The sequence below is a fragment of the Dermochelys coriacea genome, chromosome 1 (genome assembly GCF_009764565.3).
Source record: "Dermochelys coriacea isolate rDerCor1 chromosome 1, rDerCor1.pri.v4, whole genome shotgun sequence".
NCBI lineage: Eukaryota > Metazoa > Chordata > Testudines > Dermochelyidae > Dermochelys > Dermochelys coriacea.
In genome coordinates, this window is record NC_050068.2 from 11321906 (window position 1) to 11340722 (window position 18817).

The 18817-nt window shown below is 50.4% G+C and overlaps 1 protein-coding gene across 1 annotated transcript in view; it reads right to left on the reverse strand.

Moving 5' to 3' along the window:
• Positions 1-17347, reverse strand: part of ARHGEF17 (Rho guanine nucleotide exchange factor 17) — a 254528-nt gene extending 237181 nt beyond the window's left edge. Inside the window, 1 exon segment of the mRNA XM_043504045.1 lies at positions 13438-17347. Coding sequence (XP_043359980.1) covers positions 13438-17337 — 3900 coding nt within the window. The 5' untranslated portion in view covers positions 17338-17347.
• Positions 17348-18817: the final 1470 nt, after the last annotated feature.

The following is an 18817-nucleotide window of genomic DNA, read 5'->3' on the forward strand; positions in this document are numbered from 1 at the left end:
AACCCTCCAAAAACAACATGCTGAAGTATTGGAACGTGCCCAGGAAAACTAATTACGCTGCAGAATGAGACCGTTACATGTTGTCAGTCATCATTTACAGCTTCCCCTACAGATCATGGGGACATTAAATAATGGTTGGTTTGTTTTTTTAAAGAGAGAGCCAGTTTTGGCCACCAGGGTAGGAGACCCTGGCACAACGTTAGCAGAATGAGCCACTGCCGGTTACTCATGGACAATTCCACTATAATCAATGAAGTTACACTGGGGTAACTGGGAGGGGAAATTGGCAGTGTTAGAGCCACAGTATTACAGTGGAATAATGCTGGATTAATATTTACCAAAACAAAATAGTGCAGTGCTGGAAACATTTAGGGCCTGATTCTCCACTCTCTTATGCCAGTTTTACAAGGATGTAACTGCACTAATTTCAGTGGAGTGACACCAACATAACACTTGTGCCACCCAGTGCAGAATTGGCCACGTACTGCTCACCAACTTGTTCCTCAGGGTGTAAATGATCCATGTACCCGCTTGGCAGTGGGCAGTACAAAACTTTCTCTGGGAAGTGGTGGGGTCTCAGCCATCAATTTCTACCAAATAAATGTCCATGTACACCACACAAAGCTTCTAACCCTTAAGGGTCACAAAGAGACCGGTCTGAAGGAAACCCAGTGCAATGCTGTCCTCCTGAGTCTGCAGACAGAGAATGCAGTGCCACAGAGGCTGCTCGGAGCACTCCCAGGCAGTAGCAGTGTGGTTTTAACAAGATGTTGGCTAGTTTCGCTGCTGCTCTCACAACCCCTTTAGATTAATCCTGCTGCTACTTGGGAAAGCTCTGAGCAACAGAAAGGCACTGAGGCTACTGACAAGGAGGACCCAGAAATAACGGCGTCTGGGGGAGGGTTGAAGTACAGACAGGCCTTCCTGGCAGTCACCAGATGAGGAGACGGGATGGGAGAGGAAGGGAGATCTTTCCCCTGACTTCTACCAACCAGAGGGGTCAGGTCAGCCACTAGCCAGAAGCTGAGATGAATGACAGATCCCAAGAGCAGAGCTTGCAGTTGGTTAGGAATAAGAATATAAGAATGGCCACAGTGGGTCAGACCAATGGTCCCTCTAGCTCAGTATCCCATCTTCCGACAGTGGCCAATGCCAGGTGCTTCAGAGGGAATGAACAGAACAGTCAATCATCAAGTGATCCATCCCCTTTCCCAACATCCTTGCCTTTCCCAGTCTGGAGAAGATTGAAGGATTCTCCCCACACTGTATTTGTTCTGCTATACAATGTGGAATTCCAATGTGTTGTCAAACGTGCTGACCAAGGCCCCAATGCTGTCACATGACGAGTCTCTCCGGCAAGACGTTGCGCATCCAGAACTCCCAGAACCCCGTCAGGCTGGCCCACCTGGGCACTCCCATGCCAGGAGGGTGAGCGTCCATGACTTGGGGAGGAACGGCAGTGTGAGCCGTGGGAAGCCAGTGCCAGGGACAGAAGCAGTGGGCAGCTTGATCAGCACAAGCAGGCAAAGGGCTCTGTGCACAGTGTAGTAAATGTTGTTCTTCCCGAATTGGTCTACGGAGCTGGGCAAAGATCCATTAGTTCAAACCGTGTGCCACATTCCTCCTGGAAATCAGGGTGACTAGCATTATGTCTCCTGCAAGACGCTGAGCACCTGTGACTCCTGGAACCTCGGCGGATTGGCCCCGCAGACCCACGGGCGCATGCACCTGCACTGCATGTTTCTCTGGAGGTCTCATTGTAGACACACCTGCTTTTATACCACCTCTGCCAGGCTTTACACATGCACACACACACAGAGCTAGGCTTTACATACAGACACACGCACACACAGAGCCAGGCTTTATAGACAGACACACACCTGCTAGACTTTACATACACACACACTTCTGCCAGGCTTTACACACACACACACACACACACACACACACACACACACACACACACACACACACGGCAGGTGCCAAGCTCTGGTACAGATCTGGCCCTTACATAGGTGGCTAAACAAGAGCTGAGCTTTTTACACAGTCTGGCCCCGAAGGCCGGTACTGAGCACTGAGGCCATGATCCAATGCTCAGGGAAGTCAATGGCTCCCGCTGACTTCACCACTCTTTGCCACAAGCCCCTGACACATACAGCCCTGAGTCCTTTGGAAGATCTGAGGCCAGACCCTCAGCTGGCACTACCTTGTCATTGCTCCATGGACGACACCGAAGTGAGGTCAGATTATACTAGCTCAGGATCCATCCCCTTGGTGTAAAACAGGGGTGATCAGAGGGTCAAGCGCATCTAGACAGCGTTACAAAGATTAATTTTTCATATGCTTTTCGCCCCTGGCCTGAACTCTCATCAACCGAAATTTCAACCCAGGGGAACTCAATCCTGGTTGAAAAACCCCCTTGACACTGGGGTTTACAGGAGGAAAATGTCCAGCCCCACTCTCCCAGGTTCCTGCTGCCAGGACTAACCAACCAATTAACAAATTAATGTGCTCCAAACCCTTCACCCGAGTCACTTGGAATCTGAGGCGACTCTGTACAGAACAGCCTTGGCCCTTCCTATTGAGATTTTTAAAAAAAGGGATCATTTCTTATCCGCAGGTCACGGAGCATGTACATTTCCCCTTGGAGCCAAAATGATGGTGCCAAGTTATATCGGGTCCTGGGCATTTTGTCCTGTAATTAAAGCAACTCCATTCCAGAGCTCCCCTCCACCCCACTCAATTCACGTCTGGTGCCATCTGAAGTAAAACATCTCAGCATCCTGCTCCAATATATAATAAATCAAAGAGAAATAAAATACTGTTTTAAGTTATGTTATGGCTGCGGCACAAAGAGACCAAAAGGCAGGAGAGAGAATCAAAGATCCAGCTGAAATTTTGCCCTTAAAAGGAAAAATCTGCACCCACTTTGCTTAGTCCGGCAGCCTGAAAGTTCAACCAAGGTAAGGAGCACTCTGCCGATCCCTGCCCCAGTTACCCCCGTCACTGGCAGGAAGTTAGAATTTCTCCTCTGTGCTTTTCAGAGAGACCCAGAGCCAAACTCTGCTGTCAGTTCCAATCACGCAACCCCCGTTGAAGTCAATAGGGTTACATGGCTGCAGCAGAGGTTCACCCTCTAGTGTAAACCACTGAAGTCAATATGGCAACCCACCGCACACCTTGAGCCTTAACTGCACCACTACACCTCAGCTGCACAGGGTGACAATCTGCATCTTAGCGAATACACAGGGTTCAAAGCTCAGCTGGTGTAAATCAGTGGACCTATAATGATTTGCACTTGCTGAAAATCTGGCCCAGACACGCTAGTTCTTTCCTCCTCGGTGTCCTCGGTGCCCACACTCTGTCTTGCTTAGATTGTACAATGCTTGGGCAGCTGCAAGACCACTGGGAGGTCTCTGTGATGTCTGCTCTGAGCATCTGCATTTTAACTGAAGCAAGATGTTGACTATTAACAAAGGTCTCTTTTTTGACAAACAGCTCATTAGTCATTGGAGATTAATAGGAGATAATAGAAACAAATAAAAAGTTTCATGAAGTGATTAAAAAGCCCATCCCCAGAATAAATCAAAAGACTTTGGCTAAGCAGAGCACTAATAATTGTTAAAAGACTGATACTTCAAAAATGGAAATCCAAAAAGTAACCAACAATTGAAGACCTAGCATAGACATCATCAGTTTGGCCACCATGGAAAGAATTGTATACCATACCAGAAATACCCAAGAAAGATTCTCAGAGATATGGGATGCTTTCGTGGAACTATCTGAATGATCCTATTAAATGCCTGGCATCTATCACCTCCCCTGCTTCTTTACTCACTTCCTTCCCTTCCCATCTCTATCCTGCTTCTCTGAATGTTCCTTCTATTCTTTATCTTACTTCCATATTTTTTCTTGAACTAGGTGGATTTTTATATGCAAATTTTCTTTGTTTGTAAATTGTGTCATACAAATAATTGATTTATATTTTCACCATTCATAGTACATATAACGTTTAAAATATAACTAAGGTTAGGTAGCAAATGGTTAATATATGATGAGACATTTATGTATTATGAAAAGTTTATGTATATTTTGTTATGTTTGTTATTTCTGTACATCGTCTTTTTGTTAAATTAATATAAAAAGCCCTTTCGTTTATTCAGATTGATCTGTGTGTGTCATGATTTCACTAAGGTTAAAGGAGACATAAGCCAAATTTTGTTTCTTTTACAAATCATCTTTAAATATGTTAAAGCAACAAGCCCAGAAGCCTGTATAGACTTGTTGGAAACTTACCAGATACATAGTTTCCGTTATCATCAACTGAATCATGTTAATTGAGATTTCATTGTCAACATGTGTTAAGGAGAAAATCTCTCTGTATGGGGAAAAAGCCAAAACAACATATTTAACCAATAACGATTTGACGAAGCAGCACCATCAAAGTCAATTGTCTTCCTCTGGCAGCTTCCCTTCTCACAAGGAAGTCAAGGAAAATGTCAACTTCTTAGAAGTCCACTTCCGCTACTAATAAAGAACCACTGTGTCAGAGGGACTAATCCAGACAGCTAGCCTGGCTTGTGCTGGGAAACAACAAATTATTTAGTCCGAAACTAAACAGGACTCGGCCCAGTCAATTCTTGGATGGGAGACTTCCAACAAACCCCAGCCAGGGGGCAACAAGCTTAGTACAGGAAGTGAAGAAAATTGTACCAAAGTCAGAGGAAGGCCTTCGGTAAGCAGAAAGGACTCACCTATATCCGAATATATTTGACCAGGAGGCTGGGGCCAGAAGTCCACTGTAGGATTTTTAATGGCTGGGATCTCCATTTTACACTCTGTCTGAAGGCCAACACTTCCATCAGCACAGCGCCCTCAGCCAGGTGGGATTCAGTGTGTTGGAACACCCACGCCACTGCCTGCAGCTTACACCTCACCAAATGATTTCTCTGTGCAAGTGTGGGTCCTTTATTTTGAGAAGAACCTTGAATGACTCTTTGAACAGAATTCTGGAAATACTTACATGATGTTTCTGAGCCTACATATTGTGTGTGTTACTAATAACAGGCTGTGCTGACAAAGGAGAATATTTTGCACTTAAATAGCACTTTTTACCAGCTCCTTACAAACGTTAATTAATCCCCTGTGAGGCCAGTTTTATTATCCCCACTTTCCACGTGAGGAAGCTGAGGCATGGAAAGCAGATAAGCGCTTTGCTCCAAATCACCCAGCAGCAGAACTGGGATGGAAGACAGGAGCCCTAATGGCCAGGCACAAAGTTCTGCCCACTAAACCGTACCACCTCCCAGATGGCTCATGGAGCTGGTCAGGCCTGCCAACTCAAACTCGGTTTCTCAAATCAGTGTCTTCTGGGGATGCCAGAATCCAACAGTAGAGTGCTTTTCCAGGGCTCACCCTTGATGATGGTGTTAGCATGTGAGCATTTGGGGAAAGCAGCCAGATTTGAAGGAACTGAAGTGTGCACAGAGCTACTTCCCAACTACGACATGATTTTCAATTAGGATTCAAGGTTAAGGTCCCTCTTATGCTTCTAAAAATCTCCATCTCAAACTTCCTCAGCTGCAGTCTATCAAGCAATGCAGTATAGAGTTGTCTAATGATGAGCAGGAAAGGATTGGTACTCAGGACTCCTGGGTCCTATTCCCAACTCTAGCACTGACTTGCTGTGCAACCTTGGCCTAATCACTCAGTCTCTCAGTGCCCCTGTTTCTGCATCTGAAAAATAAGGCTAGCAACTGACGTGAAGCTTAATTAATATTTATGTAGCACTCAACTTCTCAGATGAAAAGCATTGTTATTAGTAATATTTCCAATAACACGAATCACATTCATTTGCAAAGAAAACTACTCAATAACTTCAGGGAATTGCACTACAAACAGCAGGCTCGTAATGAAATGAAATGACTCCCAGGAAGGCTGTACAAACGCACTCAGGCAAACACACAGTAGCTGCAATTTTCCCTTCCAGTTTCTCTTCCGCCCAAAGAGTTCTGGAGGCGTCTCTACTGAATCAGCATTTGGACTTATAATGATCACATACCATTCTTCAAATCATTTTTCACAAATAATAAAAAAAAAAAGTCAAACTGGGGGGGGAGGGAACACAAACGCGATGAGTAATCCAACTCCAGAGAATGCTTCATTCTGATGGTTTGCTGACTAGGTTACTAGGTGTTCACAATTGTGCTATGCAGAACATCTGCTGTGGGATTTTCTATTTATCTAGTCTGAGGCATGAAGAGAAACATTGTATGGTATCCCTTCAAAAAACATCGCTTCATTAGTGTTTAGAAAAATGTCAATTTTCTCTTGCTGATTTTAGTGTGAACCAATTTTCCTGCAAAAATGAAAAAGCCGCTCTCCCTTCACACGCACACTCTTCAATGCCTTCCTTTGACCTGCTCCCAGCACACCACGACATCTGGCCCTCCCCTAGGCCAAATCCATGTCCCATTACACACACTCCCCACTGTCTGACTCCTTTCACCACTGTAGCTATCCACTGCTCGATCCCTTAGGAAGGGTCTAGGAAGCACTCGGTGGACAACTGGACAAACACTCAGCTGAGTTTGAATTTGCTCAGACATCCAGAAACACCTGGGTCACAACAGTCATGCACACCAGCCTCACCACTGTCTGAACATAAGACCTTCAGTACCATAGCACAGATCCCCTCCCACCTGAACTAAAGGAGTAACTCCATGAGCTAGCTGTAGTAGGCCATTATCTCCTATATGGACTACCCACTAAATGGGGTGGCTGCATAATTGCTCCGATTCTAGTAACATGGGCTCAGATCCTTCAGTGGGAGTTAGGCACCTAAATATCTTTGAGCATCTGGATCATCGTACCTATCTTCCTAACTGGGGGGGATCCTAAAGGAAAACTTTCGAGGGAAATTCTTGATTAGTTGTGCAGAATGCTCCTCTTAACCTGGTGGGTGTGTTTCATTCTGCCTGCTTTAGCCCAGCCAGAGCATTCCGCACTCATTGCTCGAGTAGTGTAAACACCAACATCCGACGAAGTGAGCTGTAGCTCACGAAAGCTTACGCTCTAATAAATTTGTTCGTCTTTAAGGTGCCGCAAGTCCTCCTTTTCTTTTCACCAACTCCTTATCTATCTTTGCAGTTCCCCTTTAGCTCCTCATTCCAAGTTGCACCTGAATAATTAATTGCTTCCCCCCAATGCCAGGAAAACTTCCAAACCTCTGGATCTGTGAGTGTTCGCAACTGATAGCTCCCTCCCTGATCTGACAGCTGCCATCTAGCTCCTTGAGCATGTCAGGGCACAGACGCATCCTGCAGGCAGCGATCACGGGTCTGGCAAGCAGCAGCATCAGAAATGGCACAACAGGCAATTCAGGAAATCCGTCTATTGAAACAGTTCAGGGAGTCACGGGAAAACTTCATTCAAAAAAACCCACCAAATATAGAGCCCTGAGAGATCATACCGAACGCAGGGCTTGTCCGCCGTAGGGGGTTTTGCTTCGGGGCAGGTACCGTGCTAACCCCCCAGAGGTTAATTGAACTTGCACCACAGCTTCTCAAGGTGTAAAACTCCCAAACCTGCAATAACCCCTAAGCTGCCACCCCATCAGAGTCTGAGCTGGGACTTGTCTTTCTAGACTGTCACCCCAACTCCCCGTGGATCCAGACAACGGCCTGCTCTGCAAGCTCGGTCTAGGTTCTTTTCATCACATGGGGTCCGTACTGATTGTCAAGGCTCCGCGACTCTCCTGCTGCCCCACTGTCAAAAGGGCTGGGTGGCTGGCTCTTAACAAACCGTTCTGCTGAGGAGGCCCAAGGAGGACAAGAATCCCAGGGGTCAATTCAGGATTTCAAGGCCAGGATGTCACCCCAGCTCACGCTCTCCCAGCAGTGCTGAGAGGAGGGAAAAACCACAATACAAATGTGGTTGGTGTGTGTCACTAATGTCAGCAGGTTATAGTGGAGTAAACTGGGGTCTTGATTACACGGTCGCTTTGCTGAGGGTCTGTCTGCTTCTCCCTTTGTAGGGTTGCCAACCCTCCAGGATTGTCCCAGAGTCTCCAGGAATTAAAGACTGATATTATGTCATGTGATGAAACCTCCAGGAATACATCCAACCAGAACTGGCAACCCTATCGCTCAGATGTGACAGCACTCATAGATTTCTAAAGCCAGAAGTGACCATTAGATCATCTGGTCTGACCTCCTGTATAAATCCCAGGTTGTAGGTATCTCAGGCCTGCTGTCTATATCCGAGGTTGCAGGTATCCCAGGCCTTAGAATTATCCCCAGTCGCCCCTGCGCTGAGCCCAATAACTTGTGTTTGACTAAAGCAGACCTTCCAGAAAAACAGCCCTCTCTCACACAAGATGTCAAATCCATCACTTCCCTTGGTAGTTTGTTCTAGTGTTTAACTGTCCTCACTGTTCAAAAATTTGCACTTTATTACTGCCCTGAATTTGGTTCTTGATCTGCTTTTCTCCGCTAGACTGAAGAGCCCTTTGCTAGCTGGTATTTTCTTCCCATGAAGATGCTGATACACTAATCAAGCCACCTCTCCATCTTCTTTTTAAGATTCATACGTCTCTCACTGCGAGGAATTTTTTCCAGCCTTGGCATCATTCCCAGGGCTCTTCACAGCACTCTTTCCAAATTTTCCAACATCCTTTTCACGATATGCACCCCAGAACTGTCCACAGTGTTCCAGTATCGGTCTCACCGACATCCCAGACACAGGCCTCCCAAGGCCACAGCTTCCTACCCTGGCTTGTGGGGTTTTCCACTTCCTACTGGTGGCACGATGGGTGAGCTTGGCTCCCCCTTCTACCCCAATCTCTGGCCCAGGGACCCTACACCATAAACCCCCCATTCTGCTTCACTTTTCTCCTGGCCACGTTCTGACTTTGGCCTGACTCCTGGACCCTTTTCACTGAGCCCCTCATGTGGCCCATTCCTAGCTCCCTCTTGGTACATTCACCCCAGAATGTCGCTCAGATACTAAATCTCCCACCTATTATTTCTAGGCCCAGGTCAGAGCGGGGACCTGATCCCCTTAAAGGCCCAGCTCACCTTTTCACTACCTCTTCTCATGTCCGGCATCACTATAGAGAACACCAAGTTCCCCCACACCACTGTTCAGCAGATGACATGGGAGGGGGCATAGAGAGCCCTTAAAGCAGCCCCTGACTGTTTCATGTAGCCTTAAAGCAGCCCCTTGGCTCCAATCTACTTCCCTCCTGGCTGCACCCACTTTGCCAAATATGCGCAGAGCCTGTCTGAGCACCGCACTGAGTTTGGGACAAGAGACGGCAGCAGAGCCACACTGCAGATCTGGTGCAAATTGCTTTCATTGCCGGGGTGCTTTGACCCTGGGCATAGCACACAAGTAATCGGACAACAGGGTCCAGGAGGGGTGAAATTAAAAGCAACAATTGCCGGAAAAGCACCATCACTGGTTGGGGAGATGGGAGATAGAAGATGAGATTCCACTGGCTGGAGCACAGACCGGGGCACTAGGAATCCTTGCACTCTCAATTGGGTTCTGGCATTGGACTCCCTCTACGGCCTTGAACAAATCTCAGTTTTCCCGTCTATAAATTGGGGATAATAAAACTCCCCCTGCCAACCTCACAGCGGTGTTGTGAGGCTTAATTAGTCTGAGGGCCCAATCCTGCATACTGAGGTCAGCAGCAGGCCTGGGGACCCAAGGAACAATGGACTGGGCTCAAAGACTGTCCAGTGCTTAGAAAATAAGTACTATTATTATTAGCCATTCAAAGGGTTGGAGACTATGGCCCAGATCCAAAAAGGTATATAGGCTCCAGGGAAGTTAGGAGTCTAAATACCTTGGGGACCTTGGCCCGAATTCACTCCTTGTGGCTCCTTTACTCGTCCCTAAAGTCACTACGGCTCCTTATAAAGACACCTGTAAATGGCCCATCTTAGAATTTATTATAAGCAGCTGGGACATCCAGCACAAAGAGCTGGAACGGGGCTTTTGTCCTGGTCTCTGGATAATATTACAAAAAAAGGGGATTGCATTGCTGGGCATGGTGCTCTTAACTCCCACTGACTTCACAGGGCACCGTAGGTACTCAGCACCTAGCAGGATCCAGCTGGTAATAACTAGGACGGATACTGTTAAATGTGCCGTCTCCAGGAGAGAGCGAAGGAACCCTTTTCTATTCAAGCTCAACCTCGAGGTTCAATCCCAAAACAAACCTCTCCAATCTGAAATCTCCAGACAGTACTTGGAGATAAGATCATTTGTCTCAGACAGTTGTTTGTAGCTGCCTGGGCTACTCCCCCTTGCAGGTCCTTTATAATAAACAATCTCTAGGAATCAGACCAACATATATATAATTTGGAATGAGTCCTGGCAAAGGAAAGTGGCAAGAGTTTAATACTGGAGAACACACGGGGTAAAGGATAACAGTTTGGGAGGAGGGGGAAAAAGGATGGAGAATTCCTTCTGATTCAGCTCAAGGCAAACTTGTCCCTAAAACAAAACTCAAAATGACTGAACACAGCTGCTGAGCTGTTAGTAAAACTCAGAGGAAGGCCCAAGATACAAAGATCAGGGCTGTTTTGGTCCAGACTCATTGTAGGGCCAGATGCAAATCTGGATCTTTATCAAGATCCAAACTTTTCTAAGGCACAAGGGTGTTTGGAGCTGGGGTGATTTGGTTTGGCCCATTATTGCAAGGTGGGTCACAGAAAAAGTCCAGATTTGGGTCTGGATTTGCCCGAAGTTGAGGGCTGTTTGGATGTGGGGTTTTGATTTAAGCCCAACTCAAGTAAAAATTAATATCCAGTAAGAATCCTCTCTAGTCACCCATCCATCCTTCTCTCTTCTAAGCGCACATGTGCACACACACTTCATTCAATGAGACACTAATCAACGTAGTGCCAGCTCCCCCAGTTTCTTTCAGAAAAACAGACTGCTCCAATTAGTGCAGATACCAGCCCTGCTCCCTTCCATCTGTTGCCAAAGAAACAGAACAAACCACGCTGCGCTTGCCAAGATCAAACAAAACCGAAACATCTGACAAGACTTAAGACTCCTTGGATCTTCCCAGTCAGGTGACTCGGACAGAGAGAAGTGTCCGCTCCTCACTCCATCAAGGAGCAACTCAGTCCCTAGCAATGACATTTCAGGGTTACAGACAACTATCTGTCCCAGTCCAGCAGCTTGGCTGCCAGTCACTTCTTGCTTGGCTGATGCTAATTTTTCAATGTGGGACTGGGCAATCTACCAGCATCCATAAATCACACATCAGAACAGTGGTAAACTCTTCTCCTCCAAAAGTTTTCTGATGTGACAAGACCGTTCCCTTCCCCCCTCCTCAGTTATGAACATCTCAATAGGGATAGATTCACGCCCATTTCCACCAGCCACGGAGCCAGCCCACGGTTAGCAATGAGGAGCTGTTCAACTGCTGACCGCATGGGCAAATGAATTGCCCACTAGACACAGGAGGTGGGATTTCCAGCCTGCCCATTGTTTCAGACTGAGACAGTCATCACAAGGCCGGATTGTGTAGCCCTTCCACCGGACTGCTATTTAGGGAGGCCCCAATCAAGGGATCACAGCCTCTTTACAAAGGCAGTCTCTGCCCCACAGGGCTTGCAACCGAAGCATACAACAGGTAGAGAAAAGAAAACAAATGGGGGGACTGGTGGAGGGAAGACGCCAAAGGTAAAAGTGAAAGCATTACATCAGCAGCAGTCACTCCACACTGATGAGTAAAGATCCCATAAATCAGTAAGGCATGGTCAGGCTCTCACAATTCTAGTAGCACATTACACAAATAAAACCCAAACGCCTTTGCAAGAAAACCACTGAAAGAACAGTTCAAAAGAAAAACACCTAATTAGGGACAAATACAATGGAGCAAGAGGACAGTTGTTGCCAATTTAGTAGATAGTTTATGCTCTGATGAACACGGCATTCAGCTCTCGTAAACAAACCATGCAAAGGCACACACACACCCCTGCTCCCCTCCCCAAAAGAAGAGATTTTACTAGGTAGAAAGTGACACCCGTCAGACCGCAGCACCAGCCACAATGATCGTTTCCAATTCAGGGGTGAAAGAAGAAACAAAACTCGCCTATGCAACTTCAAGGGAACTTTAGATCAAGTCAACTGCAAATCTCGCCCACAATGTGGATTCTGTTTTAATACTATTGAACTGTTTCAAAGCACCTTTCAGAAGACACTGCTGTTGAGATTTCTCAGCCCCTTGCTCCCATCGGAAAGCCACATGATTCAAGATAGATCGGCAGTCTTCTCCAAATTCTCCTATGCCAACTGGAAAAGTTATTCTGCACTCAATGTAATCCTCCAGCACATCAGAGACATCTTAATCTACTCAATATTTCAATCAAACAGATCAGAGCAATGGGTATTTCACATACAATTCCACCCCGACAGATATTTCAACCAGGAAGGGAACAAACAGACCAGAATATACGGATGTGGTTTGTAGCTAGAAATCAACTTCCCTGAATACCAATGTGCAGTCTTGTAGTAACATTGGGCCCTGATTCTATTTTCACTAATGCCAAAGGCAAAATCCTCATTAATTACTATGGGAACAGGATGCTGACCTTGGTTATCATTAATATGCAACAAACTTTTTTTTTGTTTTTTTTAGTTTTCCCTGATTTTGATACTTAAAAAAACCATAAGTCTGGTTTATTTCTGAAGCCCTTAGCAATGTCACAAACTACCAACAAGTGGCAAAAAGAATCTCAGCTGTAGGGGGGAAAATAGCTGCATTTATTCCTGTTAAACAGATTCCCACAGGTAGGAATTTATATATTTATATTTAAAACAATGAATGTGTTCTTGAGCTACAGTACAATGGGCAGCATATCAGGGATGATAATGAAAAGAAAAGGCTATGCAAGTTCCCTATAGACTAGGAAAAGGCAACTTTTGTCCAACATTTAAGGCAAATAAATAAATAAATAAATAAATAACCAACCAACCACCCACCCACCTCCAGCCAAGAGAACAACAGTTTACGGAGACCTTACGTAGCATCCCAGAGAGACAAAACAGTAGGATTGAAATTGAAAGCAAGAAAACAGTCATCCACTAAAATAGGTCCAGAACCTGTGTCTTTTACACAATATTACTGAGTCCGAATTCAGACATTCACATCCATGGGAGTTTGCCCCGTAAAAGGGCTTGGATGGCAGTGAATTAAGTTAAGGGCTGGATTCTGATCTCATTTGTCTGGAGTAACTTCACTGAAGTCAATGGAGTTCCTCCAGATTTACAACAGTGTTAATGAAAGGAGAATTTGGCCCCCCCAAGAGCCAGATCCAAAGTTCATTGAAGACAATGAATAAACCTCCATTTTCTTCACTGGGTTTTGGATCAGGTCCTAGGCTAGAGCATCTTAAAACCAGGGACACTTACCACTTGAGGCTTGCTCTTGGTGCTGCTAGGGCTGTGTTCCTCCTGCTGCTTTGGACATCTCAGAAGCTTGGGCTCTGAAATAGTCGGTGTCGCAGGTGAAGACCTGGGCATATCCACAGTGCCACCAGAAGACAAGTCCCCTGAGTTAAGAGTCAACATGTATTGCTTGGTGACATCCTCCAAGGATGGAGCTTGGAGGACAGGGTAGGATTTGATGGGGAGAGGTGAAGATTCTGGCAGAGTTACATGGACGTTTTGATTGAGCGACCCATGAAGCTCAGGTGCTGAGATGGGGAGGAAGGCAGCAGGCTCGCTGGCGTGCCGGACATGCTTGGATGCAGGCCTGGACCTATTCGGGGTACTAGCAGGAGTTGTGAAAGAGGATGCAGTCTCGTGATTCTCCTGGTGAGTCACCCGGTTGGTGCGCTTCTTGGAACTGCGCCTGATGATTCTGGGGGACAGGACTTCCGCCAGCTTGGGGTCAAAGCTATAGCTTGGAGCAGCCTTTCCTGCATTGTGGCCTCCTACTTTTGCAGGTAGGACGTGCTCAGACTGAGAGCGCAGCTTCTCAATCTCCTGGCCCAGCTCCTCCAGCTCTCCCACCTCGTCCCTTTGCTCTGAGAGGATGGGTTCACTGCTGGAAGGCGGAATGGTCTGGTCCATCTCACTGATTGGCTCGCTGGGGCCCTCAAAGTCTGCGCTGGCCAACTCACTACGACGGCTGGGGTCACTGAACGATTTCTTCTTGACTGTCTTACCATTTCCCCTCTCATCGATCACCTTGTCCATGGCACCAGGCTGGCTAACAATGTTCTGGATCACCGTGCTGTAATCCTTGACTCCATCACTACAGACGGACAGGTCGCTGGCAGCGCTGCCGGTGCACTCGGACAGAGCCATGGCCAAAGACTCTGGGACACCAGCCTTGGAATTCAGGGACCCTAGGAGATTACTGTCCACTGAGAAGTTCTCAGTCTCTTCTGTGATCGAGCACCTCCTGTGGGGCATGGGGTCACTTAGGGATCTGTAGGCTTCGCCACTGGATTCCCCGTTGCTGGAATCGGACCAGTTGTTGCCAACAGAGGGAAACTTCCTTCGGCGCCGCAGGGTGCTTGGGGTGGAAGGTGCCTCTAAGGACCCTTGGGCCATGGCTTTACCAGGAAGGGCATCATCAACAACAGCAGCACCCTCATAGTTCATTCTCGCTGCGAGCCCAGGGAGAGGAATCTCTTTACTGTTCACTCCATCCGTGTCGCCCTCTGCTAGGCTGGAGTTGGCCGGTGTCCGCGCCGCGACAGCCTGACGGAGTTCCCCGTAAGCAGCGTTGGTGGGACCCACCTCAGGCTCCGTCACGATGCCTTCATCGGTCATGCTAGACTCATGACCCGAGAGCTCCTCCATGGACTTCCCACAGTAGAGGTTTTCTTCAGACTCTGCTTTCTTCAGACACTGCTCATACTCTTTGTTCCCCAGAAGGGCCACATCGGCTTCCTTCTGGTTCTCTGTAAACTCCTCGTCACACTTCACACCTGCGCTGTCCTTCTGATCTGACACAAAGACATAGTCGTGCTGGGAGCCGATCCGACTTATTTTCTCAAAGACTTGCCGTGCTTCCTGAATATACTGATCCTGGATGATGACAGGGAGCCCATCGACATCCCCTCTCTGGCCAGCATCACCGTCTGAAACCACGCTGTCATGGTCACTACTGCTGCTGGCCAGGAGAAGCTCTGAGGAACTTTGCTTCATGGAGCTCTGGAGGAGGAGCCTGCGTGGCGTCGGTTTGTCAGAATAGGTGAAGGACTTGGCCCGGCGTAAGGTCGCGGTGAGGTCTTTGAGAGTTGGGCGGCCACCTAGCGCCCACCGATTCGGGGTTTGTGCCACGCTTCGGCCTCTGCCTCCCAGCTGGTGGCCAGCTGGGCTCTGGTAGTTCTCACTCCTGCCACTGTTGAAGGCCCCTTCCTCTTGGTCACTGACCCCACCACCTTTCTTCCTCACCTTCAGCTCGGAGAGATCCGATTTTAGGAAGCTGAGGAGAGTCAGCGTCTCAGTGGCTATGTCAGGATTGGACATGGACTTCCTGTGCTTGGCTTGCTCAGCCTCAGGCCCACAGTGGAGCAGAATCTCACTGGAAGGATCCTGTTTCACTTTACCCATGCCCATGGGCAGCTTAGGACGCACCCGGACCTGCTGCTGCAGCCTGGAGAGGCTGTCGCTGTGGCCGAAGCTGGGGGATCTGTACATGCCAAGGCCCCCCTGGAAACTCCGGCTTTGGCTGGGCCAGCAGGGCCCAAAGTGGTCCTCTTCCTTCAGAGTCTCGGTGCTCGAGTACCTGCTGCTGCTTCTCGACCCGCATGGGCTCGGCCCGAAAGGCGGGATGTTCACTTTGGAGACGCGGGAGACCAGGGGTACGGGTGGCGCTGCGGCCAGCGGGAAGTGAGCCGCGGATACGCCTTCTGACATGCCCCTCACGTACTGCCGGTGCCCTTCGACGCTGCCCGCTGCCTTGGCTTCCCCCAGCAGGGTGGCAAAGGCGTCCCCTCTGTTGCAATCTGCCGCTGCCAGCCTCTTTGCCACCGAGGGCGGCTTGGCTCCATCGCTCGCGGGAAGAGGCAGGCGTGCCAGGACCTCGCGAGTCCGTGGGGGCCGCCCTGGCCCGGCCTCCATTCCCGCTAGCCCGTCGCTGTCGGACTCATGGTCCCAAAGGCCCAGGTCTTTCTTTTTCTTCCGGACGGAGCGTTTCCTGGGGGTCACTAGCTGGTTCCCCTCCTCCTCGCTCCCCGAGGACCGCTCCAGGGACCTGGGCCCGCCCCCGGAGGGGCCATGCTTGCTGTTGGCGCCGCCAGGGAAGGGCAAGCCCTGAGCGGGCAGCAAGTCCTGGCAGCTGGGGCTCTCTTCTGGGAGGAGGCTGCAGACAGCAGAGGCGGCGGTGGAGGGCGGGGGGGCAGCCTGTGGTCTGGAAGAACTATGCCAGGAATGTAAACTATCCCGAGCCGGCTGGTGCCGCGGCTGCCGCCGGGCCTCCCCGCCGGCCGGAGCGCCGGGCAGCGGGTGCGCTCGCAGCAGGCCGGGGTAGGGAACGCAGCTGCGGGGCGGCGGCGGGGGCGGCGGCTGCTTGGGGCCGGCGCGGAGCCGCTCCTCCTCCCTCCTGGCCGGAGCCGGGCCGCTGCTGGGGAGCGGGGGGCTGCCCGCGCCCGGCCGGGGCGCCCCGAGCCCCGGGGCGGCGGGCGAGCTGCCGGCTCCGCCGCGCGGGGAGCGGGCCCCACCTTCCTCCTCCGGGGCCCGGCCGGGGGGCTGGCGCCGAAAGCTCTCCCCGAAGAGTTTGCGCATCTCGGTGACGCTGGGCCAGAGCCCCCCCGGCTCCAGTCCGGCCTCCCCGGCCTTGGGGGGCGCGCTCAGCCCCGGGCTGCGCTGCGGCCCCCCGCCCTGCTCATCGGGCGGCGGCCGAGCCTCCCTCTTCCCCGGCTGGGGCGGGCGGCAGGTGGCCCCGTCCTCGTCCGGCTCCTCCTCGCTCTGGGAGCTGCGGGGGGCGGGCGGGGGAGCGGCCCCGGCCCCGGCCCCGGCCCCGGCGGCGGCGTCGAAGCGCTGGGAGAGCTGGCGGACGGACGGGGACAGGCTGCGCAGGGCTCTGCCCCGGGGCTCCGGGGAGGGGCAGGCGGCGGCCGCGAGCCTGGAAACCTTCCTGGAGAGGCCGCTGGAGGCGGCTCTGGAGGGCGATCGCCGGCGGCGCTGCGGCGAGTCCCGCTCCGGTGGCGGCGCCCTGGCGCCGGGGGGCTGGCACTGGCCCGCCGGCGGCCGGGCTCCTTCCCCCTCGGCCGCTGCCTCCAGCCACCGCTCCAGCCGCTTGAAGGAGACGCTCCGGCAGAGGGGAGCTGCCCCCGCGGCCTCCCCCTCCGCCATTGTATATACACGCCGCGCTCAGCCCACCCCCCTCGGCCGCCCCCCCCTTCCTCTCCTCCCCTCCCCTCCCCTCCCCTCCGCTCCGGCCCCTGCACGCCGCCCTCCGCCCTCCAGGGTCCCCGCGGCGCTGCAAAGTTGGAGGCAACTTCCCACGGCAGGTCGGGGAGGGAGGGGGTCGGCTTGCAAACGCGCCCTTCCCCAAAGCCCCGGATCGCGGCTTGATCCCTTTGCCCCGCTGCCGAGGCGCTTCCCGGCAGCCCGAAGCTGGCGGCGGCGGCGGGGGGGAGCCGGCGGCAAAACTTCAGCGGCGCTTCCCCCGCGGCCGCTCCAGCTCGGTGGGAGGAAGTGGCCCCCTTCCCGGTCCGACTTCATCCCCTGCCATCTCTCGGTCAGGCGCCAAAGCGGCCCACTCGCCTTGCGACATAGGGACACGTCCTCCCCCCCGCCTCTTTCCAGTTATCATTCGGGGGCTTGCATCTCGCCCTCCCTTTATTTTGTTCCGTTGCAGTCAAATAAACTTCCCCGGAGAGGCGGGGTCTCTTGAAATGCGGGGGGGGGGGGGGTCTCTGAAGGAGAGTCTGGGACCCTGGCTTGGGTAATTCCACCAGAAAAAGAACAGGAGGACTTGTGGCACCTTAGAGACGAACACATTTATTAGAGCATCAGCTTTCCTGAGCTACAGCCCGCTTCATCGGATGCATTAAGAAAACGAGGCGAGAGGAAATACGGTAACGACGCGTCCCCGGGTTGCCTTTTATTTTCCAGCGTGTTCACATGTTACATCTTTTGGATCTGCTTTGGCTACAGATATAATGCTTTTTTAAATAGGTACGGCCCACCCGCCTTTTCGGTTTCTTGTTTTTTAACTTCCCTCTTGAGCCTTTCAGGAAGACAGGGCAAGAATTTAAATATTGAAAGGCCTTTTTGCTTGTGTTCATGGGGTGGATTTCCCCTAAACATAAAAACAATCAAGAGGCATGAGGTCTTAGGTTCCTGTCTTCTGTTGATCTCAGTGCCTGGAGAGGCAGCTGAGAAAGCAGTGACTTTTCAGATTTGGAAACGCTGATGACATTTTTCGGCCAAGTTTTCAAGTGCAGGGAAGAACCAGGGACATTGACGGTTTTGTGATGTCCCCCTCTCCTTCCCCCGCTTTTAATCCACAATGAACTCTGCCTGTGCCTTTTTAAAAGGCTTTTTTTTATACATACACAGTCAGCTTTTCAGGGCCTGGACCAGCTTTTGCTCTATAGTTATACACCCCTGTCCCGCCCCCCCCCCCAGTCTGGAATGCTGCTGCTGGGTATTACCATAATGCAAATGAATATTACTAATACTAATAGCTCAATAATTGACTTAGATTGTGAGTTCTTGGGGATGGGGGGCTGTCTTTTTGTTCTGTGTTTGTACAGCGCCTTGCACAACGGGGTGGCTGGCACTCATAGGTGTTCCTACAAGACAAATAATAACAATGTCTGTAGCT